Below are 11,617 nucleotides of genomic sequence, written 5' to 3'. Positions count from 1 at the left end.
ATGATCTTTACTGCTTAAAACTCTAAGTCTAATGAAGTTAGCCTTTGTAACTATTTTTATTTTACTTAGTTTTTACTACTATATATTTAATTAAATATGTTAATACCAAAATGAAATAGAATCAAAATAATGTAAAGTTTTAAAATAAATGACATAACTTAAGGTATCCAAAGTTCAATATTATAAATTTATTTAGCAAGATAAAAAAAACCTTCAAAGAGGGCCAAAGGCTTACCTAGAGAAGTCATCCATCATCCATGTCTGTGGTCTATTTACACTGAGATTTATGCCCTTTCGAATCTCTCATATTTTTTTCTGATGTTTTTGCAGCAATGCATTAAGCAACTTTGCAAATAGTAAAATATTTATCTAAAATAATTCAACTGGTATCTTAACACTGATAACTCGCATAGAAAGAAAGATGCTAATTTCAATGATTTTTTTTTTTAAAAAGCTACGAATCTTTGTGACCAAATTACCAGAGAGGCATCACGTCAGGAAACCATAGTCTTCCCAGGTATTTGGAGACTTCAGTGTGAATTTCATCTAGGTTATAATCACCATCAGGGAGCAAAACCTCTTCCATTATAGAGAGCTGGGTAAGCCTTCTCCCACAGAGTCTTACAAATTCAACTAGCGCACTGCAGCTAACTTCACATTCACTGAGGCCCAAGGCTGTTAAGTTTTTACAATGTTTAGCAATACAAATAAGTTCATCATCAAGAGGCTGATGACCATTAGCACAGACCACTAACTCAATCAGTCGTGGACAGTTGAGACCTATCCTTCCTAGAACTTCTTTGTTTACACAACAACCAAAATAAAGGTGAGTAACAGGGGTTTCTTCTTTGAAGAATGTCTCAAACTCTTCTTCATATAAAAAGAAATACATCACAACATTAACTCCAGGGGAGTGTTTAATAAGCGCATCCCAACTTTGTTTTTTAATAGAATGAAACGGCATCTGTCCAGGATTCTCACTCACAACATCAATTCGAAGGTGTTCAAGGTTAACATGAGTCTCACTTGAAAGCGCCAGGAGCAGCTCATCACTTAGGATGTAATAATTCAACGCCAGCTCTCTAAGGTCTTGACAGTGGTCAGCTACACACAGGATTCCTGAAAGAAATGAGGAAAACTTTTAAAAAATAAAGCATCGTGTCAGTAAGTCCAGAATAAGAGCTGCATAGTAAAAGTGGTCAAGGTGGGGATTGTATAACAGTGAAAGAACTTTTTTCCCGAAGAAAAAAGCAAATGTGCTGGAGGGTCAGAGAGAAAAATGCGCAACAATGAATGAATGGAAATTCAAGTTCTTTATAAACTTTTATTAAAATCTCAATTTAAAAAAATGCCATAGCTTGGGCCAGCCACACTTTTAAAGGGGCATCCTCACTCTTTAGCCCTTTAAAGAAGTCGTTGGCAAGTATACTTGTCCGTTGGGGAAAGAAAAAAAAAAGGCCTGAGGCACTAAACACTAATGATTGAAGACCAGATGAGTTGGGAGATGCTCTTATCCATGAAGAGAGCAAAAGATTACAAAGACACAGGAGAATGGAAGAACCAAAACAGATGTGAGAAGAGACTCTGGAAATAGCTCTAGAGGGCATTATGATTATCATGAGAATTCGGAGTGAGGGTTGCAGAGTGGAGTATACTTGGCATGGGGGTGTGGGGATGTGGGAGTGGACTGTATACCACTGAAGGAGTTTTTTCTCTTGCTTTTCAAGGAGAAGAGCGAACTGGGGGTGGGGGTGGGGTGAGTGGAGAGAAAAGTGCAACAATGAATGAATGGAAATCCAAAATCTCTGTAAATTTTCATTGAAATTAGTTTTTTTAAAAAAAGCCAAAATAAAGAGAAGAGATACTGAGGTTAAAAAAAAAAAAAAAAGTGAACTGGGGGAAGGAGAAGGGAGGGAGAGGGGGTAAAATGTGCAACAATGAAAAAACAAAAATCTAACTTTTCTGTAAACTTCTGTCAAAAATCACAATTAAAATAAAAATTTTATTAAAATAGAAAAAGCATCATACTGACATTATACCATTTCATAAATTTGAATTTTCTACTAGTTGCTCAATTTGCTCAGATAATTAACAATGTCTGAGGAGTTACTCATTACGGTACACATATAATTAATACATTTTCATGAGCAGCAACAATCTTTAAAATATTTAAAAATCAATTCATTAAAGAATGTTTGGAGGAAGGTAACTTCTGATTTGTCATTATAAATGTTGGATTTCTTCATGCTGTATGAAAAACATAATGTAAAAGGCTATGAACTTTTTCCTACTGTAATTCTTTTCTAGTATAGCACAATGGAACAATTTCAGCATTGTTAGAGTAAGTTTTAAGTGTTTTTCTATGCTTCTATTAAAAACACCAATGGAGGGTAACAGAAGATGGCATCACAAAGCCATTTGTTCCCCTATACATTCTACAGTACTGGAGTCAGTATTTTTACCATCTCAAGCTACTCTTTTCACTTTATCCACATTAATAAGCTCTGTTCTGAATTCAATACCATTCAAAAGATAAGTCCACATACAATTGCAGAATCTGCATAGATTTCGAGAGTTCCTGTAACAGGTTCTGTCGTCCTGACTCTCTAAGCCAATGTTGAATTTCCTTTCCCAACTGAAGGAGAAATTGAAGGGCAAGTTGGGTGGGGGTGGGTGAACTGCGGAGACTGTATGACTGTCTCCAAAGGTGGTATTTCTGTACAACTGATATGCCACGGCTGAAGTGGAATGCACAGCTCCTTATTCAGACTTTCACTGATGTCCTGTAGGGATGGGCTTCCCACTGAGGTACAGACAGAAGCCCAACAGGGGAAGCTTCATGCCAAGCACTTCTTCACCATCCTCAGAAACTGCAGAGCAATTTAAACTATTATTTAATGTGCAGATTTAGGCTAGTGAAATAATTATTTAATGGATTGTTTCAAAAGGATGTCAGTTTAATTTAAGAATTGTGTTGTTACTATTACGATAATAATAATAAAAAAATCCCTCAACCTTTAAAAACTCTAACCTACCATCAGATGAAACGTGAGGACAGCTGCTCATTTTTAGGAGTCTCAGAGTGTCACTGTTGTTCGCCACAAGAATCTTTAGGGAAGGATCATCTACCGGCGTGTCTTCTATTTTGATTGATGATAATGACTTTGAGTTGACAAAAACCACAGTAAGTGCTGACACAAAATGAGACTTGCAAAACAAAGAATGAGGAAAACATTACTTAAAAATCTACATCTTTAACCGAGTAATTAACTAAAAACTTATTAAAAAAAACTTAAAAATAACAGGAAAAGTTCAATTCACTAACGCTTTTCACAGTACTATTAACCAACTGAAAACAATTTTATAACAAAGTATAGTTTTTAGATTTAGTAATTGGCAAGCAGAATGCTGAGAAAGGAAGATGTTTCACAAAAGAGTTCATAAAACATGTGTTCCAATGACTTTCATTCTCGAGGATTTCGTTTCCATGTTAAAAGGATAAAATTATGTTTAGCTCCTAGACGGAGGGTGAAAAAATTTTGGTCCCTGGGTCAAGGCCAGCCTGCCCAAATGTTTTTTTTTTTTAATATTTTGAAATAGTTGGAAAAAAAAGTATCAATTTGTAATATGTGAAAATTAAATGCAATTTAAATTTCAGTGTCCTAATATAAGTCTGATTTGAACATAGCCACACACACCCCTGTAATCTTTGCCTCTGTCTGTCTTTGAGCCATGGTGGAGTGGGGTTGACACTTTGCTGCTACCCCAAAGGTCAGCAATCCAAACGTGCCAGACAAGCCACTGAAGAAAGACACAGTAGCTCGCTGCTGCAAAGATTTAGTCTTCAAATGCTACAGGGCAGTTCTACATTGTACTATAGAGCTGCCACCACTACCAGTAATGCACTGGAGTTGAGTCGGACTCAAAGTGACCTTTCTTGGGTTTCTGAAGCTATAAACCTTTACAGGAAGAGACCACTTTCGCCGTTAGCTAGTGCGTTCAAATCCCTGGTCAACTTTTCAATTTTCAGCAGACTCCTAATAGTACATCATATACGGTGACAACGGGTTGGGTTTGGTGTATGTCTGCTTTTACTGTATGACAGAATTGGCTCACAATGCCTGAAATAATCATCATATTGCCCTATTGATCCTTGCTCTTTAAGACATAGAATTTGAATCTGTTTCATTAATTCTTGTATTTCCAGTGCCTAAAATAGTATGTGGCACATAACAGATGGTCAATAAATATTTGTTGGGTAAATAACTACATAACTGATTTCAGAGTCTTCAGTGGAATTGAATTTACTACATGCTTTTATAATAAATTATCTGCAGAAAGCAAATTAAAATCTTTATATGCGGCACATAACAACAACAACAATATGCTTTGCTGTTGTTAGAATCTGTGGAGTTGAGTACGACTGAAAGTGACTCTATGAACAACGGATCTGAACCCCGTCCAATCCTGTGCCAATCTCATACTTCATGACATACTAGAGCCCACTATGGCATTCAGTATCAATCCACCTGGTCAAGGATCTTCCTCTTCTTCGCTGACCTTCCACCCTTCCAATCATCATGTCTCTCTCCAAGGAACAATCCCTCCTAGCAACATGCCCAAAGTATGTGAGGAGAAGCCTCATCATCCTTGCCTCCAAAGAGTACTCTGACTGCACTTTCTCCAAGACTTAACTGTTCGTTTTCCCCTAGTCCATGGGATGTCCAACACTTTTCTCCAACACCACAGCTCAAAGGCATCAATTTTTCTTCTGTCATCTCTATTCATTGTCCAGCTCTCAGATGCAAAGTGAGTGATCAGAAAGACCATGGCCTGAATGAGACACACCTTCGTTCTCTAAATGACATCATTACTCCCCAATAATTTGGAGAGGCCTCTAACTGCAGACTTTTTCACTGCAATGCCTCTCCTGATTTCCTGACTACTGGTACCAAGGGTGTTTGTTAACTGTGGATCCAAGTAAGATGAAATTATTGAGTTTTAATCTTTTCTCCACCTAGAATGATGTTGCCCATTGATTCAGTGGTTAAGAATCTTTGTCTTCTTGACATTGAGATTCAATTCATATTGAAGATCCATGTTCTTTGATCCTCTGCAACAAGTGCTTCAAATCCTCCTCTGTCCAGTCAGCAAAGTTGCATCATCTGCATAACACAGGTTATTGATGAGGTTCCCTCTGATTCTGATGCCGTATTCATTTTCATAGAGGAATGTGGAATTACATGCTTAGAAGATTAACAAATTAAAGCTTATTTATTGTCTGGCTCCAAAATAGTGAATTTTATAGGACTTAGGGTTCAGAATTTTTTTTGCAAACATGGAAAAGCCTGGAAAACAAATCCAATTATGATCATTTTTCCTTTTTCTAAATCAATCTGGATTCTACCACAGGCCCAACTGTCCCTTTTAGAATGACTTTAAATGCTGATTACTTACTAAACAAACACTGATTTATATTAATAGTGGGGGGAAGATTTTAAATCTTGGAAGGCTAGATATAGTTTATTATTATTTTTTCATGTGTCGTGGTGTCAGAATCGACTCATCGCTGAGCTTCCACTGTGGGTTTTCAGAGGTATTAAATTGCATAGGATGAGAATTCCCATCTTTTTCCAAAGGAGCAGCTGGTGGATTTGAACCACATGCCCTTGAGTTGGTGGTGCAATTTCTTACCACTTAAAGCCACTTATTTAAGAAAAGATAAATGTACAGTTCTTCTCCTTAGTAAATACAAAGTTTATTTTCCTTTGAAGCAATTTATTTCCAATTGGCTACTGGTCCTAAGGGAGACAGTTCGGCATCAGAGTACTTATTTCATTGTTGTTGTTATGTCAAGTTGGAATTGACTCCTAGCCGACCTTCCAGCAGGTTTTCGGAGGCTGTAAATCACACAGGAGGAGTCAGACCATCTTTCTTCTGTGAAGCAGGAGGCTGATCCGAACCACATGCCTTTGAGTTGGCATGGTGAGAGAAACATATTTTCAACATCTTATACTTGCCAAAGTGCTTGTGCATTTAGTTCACAGCTAAAAAGGAAAAATAAAAAACACAAAAACCAACCAAAAACAACAACAAAAAAAACCACAGCCAAAATCAAAATGACAAGATCCACAGGGCTCATTTTACTGTAGAGGCAGAACTTAAAATGAAGCCTGCAAATTCCTGGTGTCTTGCTCTGGTTACTGCACTGGCCATCTTAGAAGCTGGCACTGGAAGTTCATATGCTGCGTTGGCGATTGCTTTTAAAATCTATTAAGAATTTCAGGCTAATCTTATTTCATAGATGATAAACAAGGAAATAACTATTTAGAAGTAGCAAACATTCATCTGATTACTTATATTACTCTAATCCTCAAGTGACCCACTTTTTTAGCATAGCTCTTAAAAATATAAACAACCTGGCAGAAATGCTCTCTGAGAGAGCGCCATGACCTTGAATAAGAGAACGAAGATACTACTGTTGCTTGATTTTCTTCCACAGTCAAGTTCTATTAGCTAATTTTACTAACATATGTAACTCAAATTTACTGTGGTTGTTTCTAATTCCTAGTGAGCTATCATCGGGTTTCTAAGGCCATAAATCCTAACAGGAGGAGAACTGCTTATCTCCCTGGGAGCCTTTGGTGAATTCAAACTACTAGAGACACAGAGGCCTTTGGGCTAGCAGGGCAACCCAGCAAGGATTATGTCACCAGAGCTCCCTAACAACCATAATTAGTGCTTATTATATGCCTTGTATAAATCTCAGAACAAGTACAGTTGGAATGTGCCTGAGAACATAGAAAAGGCAGGAAGGATAGTGAGACTTCATCTCGTGTGGCTTTGTTATCAGGAAGAACTAAGAAATACTAGAGAAAGACATCACCCTTGGTGACACAGGAGAGGGTTAGTAAAAAAGATGACTCAATGAGATGGATCCACACAGTGACTATAGTGAGTTTAAGCACAGCAACAATTGTGAAGACAGCACATGACTTACTAGTGTTTCATTCTATCTACACAGGGTCGTTATCAATTGGTTCAGAGTCTGAATTTACAATGATACACAAAATGGACACTATTATTATTACCTTCTAGGAACTTATGTGTTGGTCTAGGAACAAAAAGCAGTAAACATGCTAAATATATAAATAAATTGGTCATTTCAATATTAATTTATAATTTAAAGAGGGCAAAAAATATAAAAATAGAGTATAACTTGGGGTAGAGGGTGCTGTTTTAGCAAAAGTGGTCAAGGAAGGTCTTTTTTTTTCCTTTTTTTGATGTGCCATTCAAGTTGAGTCAGAACCAAGAGAAAACATTTCCTAGTTCCTGTGGCTGAGAGTGATAACCACTTCTTGACAATTGTTCATCATGTCTGCATAGCTTGGCATTTCTTGATCCAATAAAAGGCTTTCCCAGCTTTCTTGAAATCTGGGGTGGCCATGGAATTGAGCCTTGGTCAATGAGAAACATTAAGGGGTCCTTGTGAGTTGTTGTTGTTGTGTACCTTCGAGTCAGAACTGACCCACAGCTGACCCACCAGTGGTTTTCAGAGCCAGTCAATCGTGCAGGAGGAGAATGACCGTCTTTCTCCCGCGGAGCAGCTGGTGGTCTCCCGAAAAAGGAAAAGGCACAACCTTCTTCCTCATTTTCTCTATTCAGCTCTCCAGAACATGATGGCTGGAGCTCAAGGTCACGTTGGACAATGAAATGAAAACATCTTGGAAACAGCACAGTCGCTGGAAGGAGCCTGGGTTCCTGACAACTTCCATGCCAAGACCTTATCATGTGCAGACTTCTTTGACTCAAAAAACTCATTGTTGTTGAATTGGAACTGACGATAGCTGATCTTCCAGTGGGTGTTTGGAAGCTGTGAATGCAAGGAAGAAGACTGTCTATCTTCTCTCATGGAGCTGCTGCAGGATTAGAACTGCCAGCGAACTGCAGCGCTATTGCCTGGGTACTATGTCCGCAGAGCTCCTGGGAGTTCTTCAGCGTAAGAGAGAGAAACTTTAATTAATTATGTTTTTTTGAGTTACTGTTATCTTGGAATTTCTACTCTAGTACAATAGTCTTTATTTGTGTAACTCATTTAATTAAATATTATGTCACTCAGCTCCAAAAGTGAGGCTATAAAATGATAAGAAAAAGTACCCACTGCTGCCCCTACTTTCTTGATATTCAAAATTAAGAGGAAAATTGGTACCTGAAAATTTTAACGGTACATCTAAATTGTGTCTTAGCATTTAGATACTGTAAAAACACTAACTTTTAAAAGTATATGATATATATAAGGAAAAAAAATTTAACAAGTTATTGTTGTTGCTATCTAGTACAACTCATTGTGACCCTATGAACAAAAGATTCGAACCCTGTTTTGTAACTGTTGTTGTTTTTCTTATGTTCATAGAGTTTCCAAAGGCATGCTGTTTAGAACGTAGATACCACTCTTGCTTCCAAGCCTGTCTTAGTCTGGGAGCTCCACCGAACACTGTCCACCATAGGTAACCATTATGGCATAAGTGCCAGTAAACTTTGTTTAAAAAATATGTTTCTTTTGTATCTGGTATTAAAAATGTTCCTCACAGTTTTCTGAGAGAGATTTAAAAGGGGAGAAATTAAAGACAATGGCAGAAAAACTGGAAAAAATATTTTTCTGCTTTAAAAATAATAATTTAAAAGCAATAGTGTATTATGGTTATCACAAGAGTCCAGAATTAAGGTTGCATAGTGGAGTATATTTGGGGTGGTGGGAGGAGTGTGGCGGGATTGTATACCAAAGAAAGAATTTTTCTTTTACTTTTCTAAGAGAGATGTGAACTGGTGGGGAGAGCTGGGCAGGGAGAAAAGTGCAACAATGAATGAATGGAAATCTAAAATCTCTGTAAATGTTCATTAAAATTGATAAAACTTTAAAAAAAATTAATAATAAAAAATAAATAAATTTAAAAATATTTTTAATATAAATAGCATATGGTCTGTCAAGGAAGAGAATCCCTTTACCTAGTGTGGTAATATTTAATAAGTCAGTCTACTTCACAAAGTAGCACAAAATACTTACCTTTGACATATTCATAAAACTTGGTTTAGCTGTTGAAATCAGTCCTAGTGTCCGGATAGAACAATTTATCAGCTGAGAAAGTATATCACAGGCAGCTTCTGCTGACTCAGTACTACTATCAACCTATAAAGACAATTTCAAAACTTAAATAATTCCTCAAACGTATTTAGTCAGAAACTTACTAGCAACATAATGACTTAACAAAAATCAGCTGCACAATTTCATATACTCCTTCAAGCAATAAATTTATATTTTTTTCTTTATACTAAGTGTCTTGGATTACATAATCAGAAATAGAGAGGATAACAATTAATGGACAGAGAAAAGCTTGAACTTGTTAAGGAATTAATTTTACTTAGAACCATGATCACTATCCATGGAAGCAGAGTCAAGAAATCAAATGGCATATTGCACTGGGGAAAAAAGTTGATTCAAAAGACCTCTTGAGTAACACTTCCTTTTCCTGACACAGGCCCTAAACTGGCAGCAATAGCTACCCCAATAATTTTGGCCATTCTCTGGTCTTTTGTCTTCCCTCTAGATTCCAGTTGTTAAAAGAGGGAAAAATTTAAACAAATGTATAACAAATAATTTTGACCATTATAATCTTTTAAGCTTAAGGCTAGAAATATTAACAATTGGACAATTAAAACAGACTTTCAAGGTGGGGGGAGAAGAATGAACTGGGGAGGAGGGTAGAGAAAATAGTGCAACAATGAATGAATGAAAACCCCAAATCTCTGTAAATGTTCATTAAAATTAATAAAATTTAAAAAAAAGACCTCTTGAAAGTCTTACAAACCAAAGACAGCACTCTAAGGAATGAGGTGTGCTTGACCCAAGCCATAATATTTTCAATTATCTCATGCATTTGTTTTTTAAAAACACATGTTCTGTCCAGACAATTCTTTTTTGGTCTATGAATAGGTTTCCAAGAAGCACAGTAATGGTCTGGGCTTTCCCTTCTTTTCAATAGTATCTGTAATTTATTAGGATCCATAAAATTGTGAACACCTTTGCATAGTTAACAAAACACAAGCAAACATCTTTCTGGTATTCTCTACTTTCAGATAAAATCTTACACCAGCAATGATTTCTTCCTTGGCATGGCTATCTTGAATTTCTGGGGGTTCCATATCTGTACTCTCAGCCATTTTTGGATAATTGTAAACAAGAATTTCCTTGCATGCGATATTAGATACAAGATTTGATAATTCTGCATTCTGCTGGATCACCTATTTTTGACTGAAAATAACTATAAATCATTTCCAGTCAGTTGGCTAGGTAGTTGTCTTTCTAATTTTTTGGCACTCTCCCCATTGTCTTGTATGGGAAAAGTCATGGCATCTTCAACTATTTTGCTGGACAGTGAATAAAGATAGATACCTTTGAACTGTGGAGTGGGCAGAGAGTATTGAATACAATACTCAGACTGCCAAAAGTAGACCAAAAAAATAATCTGTCTTGGAGGCATCAAAGATGGTGAAATTCTGTCTCACATACTTTCAACACACTATCAGGAGGGGCCAATCCTTGGAAAAATACATCATGCTGGTAAAGGTGAAGATCAGCAAAAGAAAGACCCTTGAGAAGATGGATTAATGGGATGGAACATGGCAGAGGTCATGGGAAAAATGCAGGATAGAGGAAAGTTTTGATCTGTGTTCACAGGACTACTATGAGTCATGGTTGGCTTGAGGGAACCTAATAACAAGCTGGATTATGAAAAAGTAATACAAAGAACTGATATTGGAGCATACCAGATATAGCATGTTGTTGCTGTAACGAAAGTCTTGAAGATGAAACTTTCATCTTTTCTCTAAGTTCATAGAGTTTCAGAGACAAGCTGTTTTGGAATTGGATGCCTACTATATTCAGGAGCTCCACAAAAAGCAGGAACAAGGGCCACAGGCCTGAGGGACCAAATACCTTTTTAAATACGAGGCCAAATCCAATCAGCTCGCACCCAGTTGTGAGCAACAGGCACATCCAAGTCTCAACACCAAATCAGAAAACGCAGCTTTGCAGAATCCTGCCAGTTTGCTCATCTTCCCAGACTGGAAAGTAGCCTGGATATAGCATTGGTTTCTTTATTTTTACTTAGTGAAAGTTTAAAAAGCAGTTTTGCATTTAATTATTTAAACACATGTAATGTTACACTTTTTGCTTTTTAATAATCACAACTGATTAATGTATTGCAATGTCTAATCAACCCCTCACTGTATACTTACTCACCACTTACTTGCTAATTTTATATACTTACTAAATTTTATTCATCTCTCTCTCCCTTCTCATCCCTCTCAATCTTCCAAGAATATAATTCTGTGTGTAAACTTTGCTTAGTTTTTCATAAGAGTTGTTTTATAAAATCGCTGTTCGTTTATAACTATGTCACTGAGCATAATTTCTCCTAGATTTATCATTGTTGCGCACTATTTTACAAATTCCTAATCTTATTTTGTTGTGTTGTTGTTATGTGCCGTCGAGTCGTTTCCGACTCATAGCGACCCTATGCACAACAGCTCTAAACCCTGCTCTATCCTGCGCCAACCA

General features: G+C 36.8%; 1 protein-coding gene across 1 annotated transcript in view; it reads right to left on the bottom strand.

Moving 5' to 3' along the window:
• Positions 1-475: 475 nt before the first annotated feature.
• FBXL21 (F-box and leucine-rich repeat protein 21) overlaps positions 476-11,617 on the bottom strand; it is a 17,569-nt gene continuing 6,427 nt past the window's right edge. Inside the window, exons 2-4 of the mRNA XM_006899484.1 lie at positions 9,065-9,187; positions 3,036-3,207; positions 476-1,119 (exon numbers count right to left, since the gene is read on the bottom strand). Coding sequence (XP_006899546.1) covers positions 476-1,119; positions 3,036-3,207; positions 9,065-9,187 — 939 coding nt within the window. The remainder of the gene's footprint in view (positions 1,120-3,035; positions 3,208-9,064; positions 9,188-11,617) is intronic.

This window comes from Elephantulus edwardii, unplaced genomic scaffold, assembly GCF_000299155.1.
Source record: "Elephantulus edwardii isolate Elephantulus edwardi_28Jun2011 unplaced genomic scaffold, EleEdw1.0 scaffold00259, whole genome shotgun sequence".
Taxonomy (NCBI): Eukaryota; Metazoa; Chordata; class Mammalia; order Macroscelidea; family Macroscelididae; genus Elephantulus; species Elephantulus edwardii.
Note: the sequence above shows the minus strand (reverse complement) of the source record. Positions and strands in the feature narration are given on the sequence as shown.